This window comes from Cherax quadricarinatus, chromosome 18 (assembly GCF_038502225.1).
Source record: "Cherax quadricarinatus isolate ZL_2023a chromosome 18, ASM3850222v1, whole genome shotgun sequence".
Classification (NCBI taxonomy): Eukaryota; Metazoa; Arthropoda; class Malacostraca; order Decapoda; family Parastacidae; genus Cherax; species Cherax quadricarinatus.
Window position 1 is genome coordinate 4,608,861 of NC_091309.1, and position 12,931 is coordinate 4,621,791.

Genomic DNA, 12,931 nt, shown 5'->3' on the forward strand with positions numbered 1-12,931 from the left:
TAGGAGGAATGAAAGGGCCAGAAATCTCCCTCCGCGCCCAAGAGGACTCGACACCGCTAGTAACGCAGATGCAGCATGGAACCCGTGCCATACCCTACCCTTCATGCCAGTAAACCAGCAATCTGGGATAGCAACCTCACATCTGCCGAGCTACCTCGGTGGACAAAAGAGAGGGCGGCCGGATATCCGCCACAAAGCATACCTCCTTCAGCCACCACCCCCGGAATCCGAAAGGTGGCTTCCAGAGATACACCCGTCGCCCAAAAGACACCCAAAGCTACTCCGGGATACCGGAGAGGGATCGGGACATCCCTAGGCAATCCAGATTCCACGGCAAACTACGCCACCGCCAAGAAACCTCAACGGAATGGGATGGACCCCGGTGTCCTTTCCCCTACCTAGGAACTAGCGCGCCTGTGGGAGAAATCACGAAGGCTAAAAAGAGGAAGGGCAAAAGGGAGGGGTGAGGAGGAGGAGGAGGAAAGGAAAAAGGGGAGGATGGGGAGGATGGGATAGGGGAGGGGAGAATGGGGGGTAATTAGGTTCGGTCTGAGGAAGAAGACCGACAGGGCTAATTCCTCAGACCAAGAGCCTCTTCACCACGCCAAGGAGCCCCCCTTGAAGAGGTTATTGTTTATAATTGTGAATGATTGGAGGGCTACATTTCATTTTGCCCCATGACTCTGAATGACAAAGGCAGTATTTGTCCCGTGACTGGAGGGCTGCATTTTGTATTGCCCCATCAATGTGAATGGAGTGCAGCATTTGTATTCATCTGTTGCGTTGAGCTCTATCACAACTCATCACTAAAATCCTTATTATTAAAACTCTGGAAAGCCTCTTTATTTTATATACAGCTAAAACTTATCTACATCAGTCTTCAACTTCATGAGGTAATTTAATGGTTTTATTATCTAGTATTTCGTACCTATCCTGCGAGTTGTAGCCTAAACATTAAAGAGGTACATAATGAGTCCTTGGAATGATCTCCCCTCCCCCACTGTGTGTGAAGGTACAGTAGCAATTAACTATTTACAAACTTCATTTACTGTATTCAGTAACAGCTATATGGGGTTAGTTGTACAATGAATTGAGATACACAAGTATTACAATCCAGCATATTCATTATGTTACATATACTACTCGCTGGTCTACGGTACTGGTAAAAGGGCTCTGTCGATTAGGTAGTGGCTATGAGTATTTATAGTAAGCACAGTTAAGAGTATTTTCCATATTTTTGGCACTTTTAGCATTTCTTAAACATTTGTAAGCTTTCGTAAAGTCTGACTTTTTTTTCACACTCAAGCATATAATGACACAGGGTGTAAGAACAGCTCTACTGACAGAATTTACTTTTGATTAGCACCAAGTTAATTGGTGGTGCAAGCTTCATGAATACCACAAAATCTACATTGCAGTACTCTACAACATGCTGAGTTTTTCTAGCCTGCACACAGATAACAGTGTTACCACAACCTCCTTTATAAAACAGCTCAACGTGGACAGTTCACATATGTGTCATAATCTTGCAGGAACGTAACAGCAGCACTGTAGAGCAGCTCAAACTGTGCCTAGAGGGAAAAGGATGAAAGAAATTCTGAATCTGTTATAGCATGTACATGAGTAAGGAATAAAAACATCAAATGATTGCCACCAAGGTAAAGTGATCCAGTAAAGGAAATATATTCTCTGCTACTTTCTCCCTATATCTTTACAGAACACAGACATTATAATCAAATGATGAGAGTTAAACACATTATTCCCGCCCAAATTTCAAAGCGAAGGTAAATCTCTTACCACCAAAAATCGCGATTGGCTAGCCCAGTTTCCCTAAATCCCTTCAAGAGATACTGTCACGCTCACACTAACAGCAAAACAAATCCGAAAGGCCACTGGCCATTACTTATGTCAATCTAATATGCTCATGTAAATCTGCGGGATGTTCAAGACTACGGTAAATCTCAGCACTTTTTGTCGCTTTCCTTCCAAACCTTTCTCAAACATCCCCTACACCTTACATCCACCCCAGATATATAGACCCTCTTGAATCAATCTTGCTCCAGGCTTTCTACATGACCAAATCATCTAGGTAACATTTCTTCTGCTTTCTGAATTACACCAATTATATCACCGCAGGCGAGAGATACACCTGGGAAGTTCTGGAGGGATTGGCCTCAAATTTGCAAACTGAAAGCAAGACTTGGTAAATGGTACAAAATACATTCAATGAAAAGCAGAGGGCAGACTTTTTAGTACGCCCTTAGATGCAACATCCCTACAATGTTTTACATAATGGATTTTTTTAAATAATCTCGTGCGTATGAAACCCATAATTTTACTAACATTATTATTCATTATGTATAAGATTCAGTTTATTTACCTGGGACACAAAGAACTGTGGTCGGGCACGCTGAAGATACACAACAGTGCGATAAACATCGATTTCATTATATTTCTGAAGTTTCTCAATAGTTAAGAGAACTCCTGCCATAAGTCCACAGCCTGTCACACCATCACTGTCAATAGTATTTTTCTGTTTAACTTATGTTTAGTAGTATAATGAGTGAGATGAGTATTTAAAATAATAAATGAACATTTATATTGTAAAGGAGAAGATACAGATAAATTAACTTCGGCTACTCGATTTTCGCTCATTTGGCAATAAATGGAAACATTTGCTTTATTGTGATATACTGCTAACCTTTGCACTTTATTACAAAGATAACGAAGTGAGATTGGCGAAGACGGAAAAACATCCAATTTATACTTGTGGAAATTTCCTTACCCACAGCAGAGCACAAGAGGGCCAGTCTCTGGGGTGTAGGGAGTCTGCAGCAACAATTCTGATACTCCAACTAATGCATCAGGTGAAGGAGGAACTTCACTACCATATGGCCATGAAGTGATCTGGTATACAGTAACTGTATGATGCACTTGCTGAGGAGAAACAGCATACATCAATCCTTGTCACATGTTTACTGCATTCCTGCACTCACTGAACTAAACTGTAGTATACACTATATTTGATGGTGAAGTAATTTAAAGCAGTAAATCTAAAAATCTGTTATTGCATTTGTGGGGTATATGTCAGGCATTGAGCAAATACATACACAGAAAAAAAAGTTGGTAGGCTTATTGACTTAAAGAACAAACTGGAGATATTGACATTTACAATATTCATATATTTTCACCTTGAAATTAATGCACCCTTTATGATAATGACTGACTTTAATATTGGCTCAAAGCTCGTCAGTGGAATGTCCTTCACATTACCTCGGCACTGAATCTCAACATTTCTGGTGCTCTACCACACTGGTGCCACCTATTCAACAGGTTACCTTGATGCAGTGAAGGGCTCTTCATGCGAGGAATTGCAGCTATTTTTCCCTTGGTTTGAACATGATCACCTCCCATTAACCAGGTACTGTATGCTTTCTACAAGTTTAGTGCTTCCCCATGAATGAAATAATATTAATAGAATCTTAATATTACACAACAATTATGTTCACATACGTTTTGAGAGATAATTTCAATAGAGTAGATGACAAAAGAGTTGTACTGAGCAGCGTGAAGTGTGTGGATGGTGTAGGTGCCCAGGATGAGATCAGCATCTTTTCTTGGCAACACTTCTGGAAACTCCTTTAACACAACAAAATAATAATTAGTGAAGTATTGGAGTGTCAATGAAAGCAGAGATTAAGCAGAACCCTACGCATTTAGTGACTCGGAAAGCAGAGAGGAAAATGATAAAACATAATCACACGAGAAGTTGAAAAAAAAAGAAAATTAAAATTTTCCTGATACAGTTCAAACACTAAATTCACATTTTAAGCAAAATATCTTAGTGAGTCGGAAAGCAGAAAGGAAAATATGACGTAACCATAAGAAAAGTTGAAAAAAAAAAGAAAATTAAAATTTTCCTGATACAGTTCAAACACTAAATTCACATTTTAAGCAAAATATCTTAGTGACTCGGAAAGCAGAGGAAAATAATATTTGCCAATCATACGAAAAGTTGAAAAAAGAAAATTAAAATTTTCTTGACAGCTCAAACACTAAATTGACATTTTAAGCAAAATATCTTAACGATTGAAGATAACACAAATTACCTTCTCATATCCTTCATATGTGTTGATAAGAACAACATTTGGACATTTCTTCTCAACCACCAGCCTCCAGAACTTGGCGAGAGTGGACGGTAGAGGATGCTCTGTCGCCACCATGGTGTTGGGATGATCAAGACCGTTCAATCTCACGGCATTAATGTATTGAGAAAGCATCTTGCCATTCTCCATTTCTAAGAAAATTCTTTGAGTATCTGCTGGTAAAATACTGTGATTTCGGTTTTGGGGATAAAATTCGCGCTGTGATGCACCTCGGAAAGTGAGGCCAGAAGGAAGAGCCTTAGCTTTCTGGTAGAGAGCACTGCTGCTCTTTAGAAACTCTTTAGTCTGATCCTGTAAGCTAAATGAAGAAATAACAGTTTTGGCTCCGAAGAGAACTTCATCAAAAATCTGAAGAGCGAGGTTGTACTGAGCAACATTCTCCACTAATCTAGCACGACATTCACGAAGGTGCTTCAGGACCTCTAATGGGTCAATACTGTCGTGTATCATTAACATCTCGTGTAAAAGCATCACCATCAGAACAGTGCCAGTGCGTCCAATACCAGCTGAACAGTGGGCAACCACACCACCTAGGGAATGAGGAAGAAAAATAAAGCCGCATACACTTCACATGCTGAATTTATAATTCCTATGTTGATGATACAATAATTACTATCCTAATCATACAATAATTATTGTGCTGAGTGAATGGCCATTGCTATATTGAGAATGAAGCTACTGTACTGACCATACAACAATTGCTATCCTGAGCGTAGGACTACTTTATACTATGCCAGAGCTTGCAGGCTAGTTTATGTCAGATTAGCATATTCGTTTATACTGTGTCAGAATCAGCATGCAAGTTTATACCATGTCAGAGTTTGCATGTTAGTTTACATTATATTAGTGCTACCATGCACATTTAAACTATGTCAGCATTACCATGATAGTTTATACCGTCAGGGCCAGTGTATACCATGTTTGGGCTAAATTATACCATGTCAGCACTAGCATGTTATTTTATATTGTCAGTCCTACCATGCTAGTTTTACTGTCAGAGCTCCTATGCTAGTTTATACTGCCAGTTACCATGCTAGCTTATACTATTTCAGAGCCACCATGCTAGTTTGTACTTTCAGAGCTACTAAGCTATCTTATACTACGCCACAGCTACCATGCTAGTTTATACTGCCAGGGTTATCATTCTACTTTATACTAGGTCAGAGCTATCATGGTACTTTATACTAGGTCAGAGCTATCATGGTACTTTATACTAGGTCAGAGCTATCACGGTACTTTGCACTAGGTCAGAGCTATCATGGTACTTTATACTAGGTCAGCCATTAATAACTTCACAACAGCAGTAGCAAACATTGACTGGCACACTGAGCTAGAAATCAATACAGATATTGACGAATGTATTAATAATTTTCTAAAAAAGACCCAATACCTCTATAACAAGCACTGCCCTAAAAAAACTAAGCAGATGACAGCTAAGAGACTGAACAGTCCCTGGCTAACACCCAGCATTCTCAAATCCATAAATACAAAACACCAATATGAAAAACAGTACAGAATGGGTCACATAACCAGAGACCAAACAAAACGTTACTCGTCAATCCTAACCAGCCTGATAAGAAGGGCAAAAAAATTGTATTATGAGAACAGATTATCCAACTTACGAGGTGATATAAAAAAGACCTGGAAAACCCTATCAGAAATTCTGGGAACAAAAAAGATATCACGAAATAGCGAAATAAAATTAGCAAAATCAGATGAACCCCAACTCCCACCAACAGAAACAGCAAACCGACTCAATGATTTCTTCTCCACTATAGGACAAAACCTTGCCAATAAAATCCCAAGCTCAGATACCCCACCAAATGACTACCTCACCGGCAACTACCCGAACACACTGTTCCTAGCTCCGACTAACCCATACGAAGTCTCCCTTATTATCAACGCACTAAAAAACAAGGCAGGAGATTTAAATACCTTACCACCCTTTATATACAAAAAAGTGTCACAAGTGCTATCACCAATCATTGCAACACTCTTTAACAAATCCATTGAATCCTCCACCTTCCCTACAGTACTCAAAATAGCAAGGGTCACCCCGATCCACAAAGGAGGAGACCAAACAGAGTTGAATAACTATAGGCCAATATCCAACTTACACCCTCTCTCAAAAATCTTCGAAAAATTAATTCATAAACGAATCTACTCCTACCTTATCTCCCAAAACATACTCAACCCCTGCCAATTTGGATTCAGGCCTAATAAAAATACTAATGATGCTATTATACACATGCTAGAACATATATACACTGCAATAGAGAAAAAAGAAGTCCCACTGGGGATCTTCATTGACTTACGTAAAGCTTTTGATACAGTTGACCATGACTTGCTCCACGTAAAATTGTCACACTATGGTATAAGAGGGCACTCCCTCAACTACCTCAAGTCATACCTCAGCAACAGAAGCCAATATGTGTACGCAAATGGGGCAAACTCTTCTGCACAACCAATTACAGTTGGTGTCCCACAGGGAAGTGTCCTTAGCCCTCTTCTCTTTCTCCTATACATAAATGACCTACCAAATGCTTCGCAATTACTCAAACCCACACTATTTGCTGATGACACAACATACGTCTTCTCCCACCCGAGCCCAGTCACGCTAGCCAATACTGTAAATACCGAATTACAGAAAATATCTACCTGGATGAGTACTAACAAACTTACACTAAACATTGACAAAACCTACTTCATTCAGTTTGGTAACAGAGCTACAGATGTCCCTCTTAACATAATGATAAACGGACCACCTATCACAAAGCTAACAGAGGGAAAATTCTTAGGAATCCACCTTGATAATAGACTCAAATTTCATACACATATACAACAAATTTCTAAGAAAATTTCCAAGACTGTAGGCATACTATCGAAGATACGGTACTATGCTCCACAGTCAGCCCTCCTGGCCCTATATCACTCTCTTATTTACCCCTATCTCACCTATGGAATTTGTGCATGGGGCTCAACAACAAGTAACCATCTCAGACCACTAATTACCCAACAAAAGGCTGCAGTTAGAATGATAACAAATTCTCACTACAGGCAGCACACTCCACCAATATTCAATACACTCAACCTACTCACCATACAAAACATCCATACTTATTACTGCACCTATTACATACATAGAACACTCAACTCTGATATTAACCCTCCCCTCAAACATCTCCTTGCCAACCTCAACAGAACACATGACCATAACACAAGGCACAGATCACTCTTTGATATTCCTCGTGTCCATCTCACGCTATGCAAAAACTCAATGCACATAAAAGGCCCTAAAATCTGGAATTCATTACCTGTAAATATAAAAGAAACACTACCTGTTTATAAATTCAAGTCTCTTCTCAAAGATCACTTACTCACCCAAAACCAAATAAATACTGAATAACTGAACCTTATAAATTGTATATCTTAAATGCTTCTCACAATTATATCACATAAATGTTAAACCTAAAACCCAATCTAACTTTATTATTTTTTAAATACACTACCTAACAGAATACTCCATTCTACTGAATTTACAACAATGCATGCAACCATATGACCTGTCTTTGTAATACTCACTTGTGCTTTATAGTAATCTGTTTACATTAATGTTTTTCACTGATTTCATCATTGCTTAGTTAATCTTAAGTTAATTTTAAGCCAGCCCGTAATGCTATGCATAGTATAAGTGGCTTTGGCATGCTGCTCTTGTCTGTATTTTTTTGTACCTCTGTATGTGTGCTCAAATTATAAATAAATAAATAAATAAATGGTACTTTATACTAGGTCAGAGCTATCATGATACTTTATACTAGGTCAGAGCTATCATGGTACTTTATACTAGGTCAGAGCTATCACGGTACTTTGCACTAGGTCAGAGCTATCATGGTACTTTATACTAGGTCAGAGCTATCATGGTACTTTATACTAGGTCAGAGCTATCATGGTACTTTATACTAGGTCAGAGCTATCATGGTACTTTATACTAGGTCAGAGCTATCATGGTACTTTATACTAGGTCAGAGCTATCATGGTACTTTACACTAGGTCAGAGCTATCATGGTACTTTACACTAGGTCAGAGCTATCATGGTACTTTATACTAGGTCAGAGCTATCATGGTACTTTACACTAGGTCAGAGCTATCATGGTACTTTACACTAGGTCAGAGCTATCATGGTACTTTACACTAGGTCAGAGCTATCATGGTACTTTACACTAGGTCAGAGCTATCATGGTACTTTACACTAGGTCAGAGCTATCATGGTACTTTACACTAGGTCAGAGCTATCATGGTACTTTACACTAGGTCAGAGCTATCATGGTACTTTACACTAGGTCAGAGCTATCATGGTACTTTACACTAGGTCAGAGCTATCATGGTACTTTATACCACATTAGAGCTGGAATTATAACTTTTATGGACTCAACAGAAGTGCAAAGAAATCACAACAGCTGCTGTTTAGACTACAAACAATTTTAAAAAACGTAATTACAGAAACTGATTGAATAATGCTGAATGTTTCGTCTTGAAGGTCATCCTATGTTGGAGGGGAACAGTCTGTGTAGTAAAAAAAAAAAAAAAAAAAAAAAAAAAAAAAAAAAAAAAAAAAAAAAAAAAAAAAAAAAAACTTCAGCTGAAATTTAAATATATCCAAGAAATAATCATAGTTTTAAAGCTTAGAATTAAATCCTTCTGGCAGATTTTTATTATCTCGAAAAGAGGATTATAAGAAAATAAAAAATGGAGGAAAAATGCAGCAGGCCTACTGTCTCATACTTGGCCGTTTTTTTCTCAAATCCAATAACTGTCACTGATAATACTACTTAAGAGATCAGCTTTAGTCATTTTTCATAATAGCAAAAGTTGCAGGGGATATCAAGTTCAATGAAAAAAAAAATAAATAAATAAATTGGGGACTATAAGCCTACCTTCTGAATGTGTTTGGATAATCTGTCGTATCATGGTACCCAGACTGTGGGCCTCACTTGGCACATCATGGTCTGGCCAGCTGGTGTAGTGATAGTGTGTCACTGTGTGTGCAACTCCGTTCTTCCACACCTGGAAATTCAACCGATTTTACGTACAAATATTTCTTTGTGATACGCAGCGTCTATGTTATCCGACTGATATTTAACATCTAGACATGGTATCTTGTATTTAATCGAAGTAATGCATCAGGACGATTTTGTGGAAAATATTGATATAAGTCCAGGTAAATTACACCTGATGATTCCATACTGATAGTGCTGCATCCCACAAGGTTCACATTCCCTTTAAATACACCATCAATTATACCTAATGCACAATGCTGGCAATACAAAGTGCTTACCCACAATACCAGAAGCCTTATGAATAAATCAAAATCTTTGTGCACCGAACATATTCTGACAGAGAAATTCCTGGTACAAGTATGAGTGGAGTGAGTTACATGTAAGGGTAAAAAATTATACTACTGAGTATAACTTACATGTGGCCATACGGAATTTAGCTACCCTATAACAGGTAGCTAAATTTCATATGGTAATATCAGTGTTTGGATCAATTTTATTTCTGGTTTCGTTTTCATTTTATTTTAAATATTCAAATTTTGAATGTTATCGTCCAGTAATGTATTTAATTTTATCATATATTACTTTAAATTTATGTAATAGCAAATGCTATCATCACTAACCAGTATTATAAATTTATATATAAAATATAAATTTGCATAGCACTATAAATTTCCATAAACACCATAATTTGCATATAAAATACTATAAATTTGTATAATATACTATAAAATACTGTTTATATTAATAAACAAAGCAAACAAAAACTTTTACTCAGATCGACACCATGCCTAACCCTTCTAGGGTAGGGTAGGTGCCTGAGCCCGAGCCTTTAGCTCATAAGACTGTCATTCCCATTTGCTCCCTTGGGGCGGGGATGGCAGACCAGAGAGGCCTAGCTTGTGGCTAGGCCTGGGGACAGTTGGTCCCAAAGATGAGGAGGTACTTGTGCCTCCTCCCATGGGAGACTTAGGTCTCAGACACTCCCTAAAGAGGGAGCCAAGGCCGGGCCACCACTTGGACAAGGCCCGGGCCGGGAGAATACCGGCTAATCTTTAACTAACTAACTAACTTTTACTCAATCGACACCATGCCTAACCCTTCTAGGGTAGGGTAGGTGCCTGAGCCCGAGCCTTTAGCTCATAAGACTGTCATTCCCATTTGCTCCCTTGGGGCGGGGATGGCAGACCAGAGAGGCCTAGCTTGTGGCTAGGCCTGGGGACAGTTGGTCCCAAAGATGAGGAGGTACTTGTGCCTCCTCCCATGGGAGACTTAGGTCTCAGACACTCCCTAAAGAGGGAGCCAAGGCCGGGCCACCACTTGGACAAGGCCCGGGCCGGGAGAATACCGGCTAATCTTTAACTAACTTTTACTCAATCGACACCATGCCTAACCCTTCTAGGGTAGGGTAGGTGCCTGAGTCCAAGCTTTTAGCTCATAAGACTGTCATTCCCATTTGCTCCCTTGGGGCGGGGATGGCAGACCAGAGAGGCCTAGCTTGTGGCTAGGCCTGGGGACAGTTGGTCCCAAAGATGAGGAAGTACTTATGCCTCCTCCCATGGGAGACTTCGGTCTCAGACACTCCCTAAAGAGGGAGCCAAGGCCGGGCCACCACTTGGAAAAGGCCCGGGCCGGGAGAATACCGGCTAATCTTTAATAATAATAACTTTTACTCAGATACAACTCTCACCATAAATCCTTTAAAGTTAAATATTACTTTATTATATACATTACCTGAACCAAAGAGACGTTATAATGTGAATGTTGATCAGTCTTGATGACCTCCACAACGTAGCCATCAACCTCAAGGCTCTCCCCGAAGTTAATATACTGACCTACTTTCCTCTGTCAAGAGTAGAACAAAGTTAATATACTGACCTACATATTTTCCTGTCAACATTAGAACAAAGTTATTATACTGGAATACTCGACTCAGTCAACATCAGAACATAAACTTAATTAGACTATATGTGGATTTTTTTTATAATTTTCCTGTAATCTATGTGTAAGAATTGATGGGGATAATAATGTTTATCTGAAATTGTGTAGGTGTGTAGTACCTTCAGTGACTTTTAAAAGATGTTCTGATATGAGACCCCCCCCCTCAAAGAAGGTTCCTTGACGCTGGCGAGGGGCTCTTGATCTAGGGAACTGGATCTGTGCTCCAGTTCCTGAATTGAGCCTGAATACCTTCCATTCCCCCACATGCGCTGTATAATCCTACGAGTTTAGCGCTCCCCCATGATTACAATAATCTGACATGAGAAATAATATTCTCCATTATTTTCTTATATTCTGTAAGAAGTTGAATAAGCGAAAATTACTGTAGTTTAGAGGAAATTACTCTTTCAATAATGAAAATATAGTACACACCTGAAAGGATTATTAATTAATTGAAAAGATGTATTGGTAGACAAAACGTCGGGGAGAGCAACGAAAATGGCGGAGTAATGTAGATCGGACCGGGATTTTGTGGAGAATTAATTTCATTTAATCTAAGCCGACAGAAACAGTACCGGCAAATATAGTGTCCTGTATAATACGTGAATTTAACGTGTATCTGGAAGGGTTAAGATACAAAGTGAAACTATCAAAATAAGGATACGAATGAAAATGTGAGGTGTTGCCCAGCACATATATCAGCTATGTACGCCTCCCAGTGTGAATTAAATCTCACTACAGTCTACAGGTAATGTAAATATTTATTGGCCAACATTAGTTGCCTACCAATATGGAGGAGTTAGGATATGCCATCAAGACCAAAATCTTATAAGAAATATTTCCTCTTTTTTTATTGAAACTATGTAACACGTTTAAATTATTGGAACTGTGTTATATACACAATAAGATATTAACAAATTATATAAAATTTGTTAAGTCCAATAATTAATCCTGAATATATACAGTCCACGACCAAATTTCCCCTCAAGGAAGGTTCCTTGATGTTGGTGAGGGGCTCTTGATTTAGGGAATTGGATCTGTGCTACAGTTCCCCGAATTAAGCCTGAATGCCTTCCACATCCCCCCCCCCAGGCGCTGTATAATCCTCCGGGTTTAGCGCTTCCCCCTTGATTATAATAATAATAACACGACCAAATTTAATACAGCCAGTGTTACTGCCTTGAAGTATTTTCTTGAATATATTCACATAATTTAAGGTCCTGATATGTGAATTTGGGGACCTGATTATTATTGTCATGGGGAGCGCAAAACCCGTAGGATTATACAGCGCATGTGGGGGGATGGAATGCATTCAGGCTCAATTCAGGGAACAGATCCAATTCCCTAGATCAAGAGCCCCTTTCCAGCGTCAAGGAACCTCCCTTGACGGAAGGTTGGGGAGCTGAGGTGGTCATCGGAGGGACAGTGTAGTGACCCACTGTTGCTGAAGTCCAACCTGTCACCGTGGTACAATTATAGCATAAGTGTAATCTGTATTAGATGTGCCAGAGTTCTCCCCAGTTACGTGTGAAATGTTAATTGAGTATTGTTCCTGTGAAATTCACCCATATAATTTCACACACTACACCTTATAAATGTTGAACTGTGCTTATTATTATCATCATCATTATGCGTTGTGCTAAATCCGTTTCGATGACACAGCGCCTTGGAATAGAAGGGGTGTAGAAGGTACTAATGTACCAATACATTGTACTAACACAACATATTAATACACTATACTAATATAATGTATTTATACAATGGACTAAT

General features: G+C 39.1%; 1 protein-coding gene and 1 long non-coding RNA gene across 3 annotated transcripts in view; one reads left to right on the forward strand and one right to left on the reverse strand.

Moving 5' to 3' along the window:
* Positions 1 to 612: 612 nt before the first annotated feature.
* The window catches only part of LOC128689536 (receptor-type tyrosine-protein phosphatase kappa-like), a 169,723-nt gene continuing 157,404 nt past the window's right edge, over positions 613 to 12,931 (reverse strand). For both annotated transcript variants that reach the window (XM_070086110.1, XM_070086109.1), the window contains exons 35-41: positions 10,955 to 11,065; positions 9,101 to 9,230; positions 4,110 to 4,696; positions 3,514 to 3,639; positions 2,786 to 2,937; positions 2,381 to 2,516; positions 613 to 1,571 (exon numbers count right to left, since the gene is read on the reverse strand). In XM_070086110.1, coding sequence (XP_069942211.1) covers positions 1,494 to 1,571; positions 2,381 to 2,516; positions 2,786 to 2,937; positions 3,514 to 3,639; positions 4,110 to 4,696; positions 9,101 to 9,230; positions 10,955 to 11,065 — 1,320 coding nt within the window. In that variant the 3' untranslated portion in view covers positions 613 to 1,493. The remainder of the gene's footprint in view (positions 1,572 to 2,380; positions 2,517 to 2,785; positions 2,938 to 3,513; positions 3,640 to 4,109; positions 4,697 to 9,100; positions 9,231 to 10,954; positions 11,066 to 12,931) is intronic.
* The window catches only part of LOC138852853 (uncharacterized), a 37,966-nt gene continuing 36,147 nt past the window's right edge, over positions 11,113 to 12,931 (forward strand). The window contains exon 1 of the long non-coding RNA XR_011392131.1: positions 11,113 to 11,909. This is a non-coding gene — a long non-coding RNA (uncharacterized lncRNA). The remainder of the gene's footprint in view (positions 11,910 to 12,931) is intronic.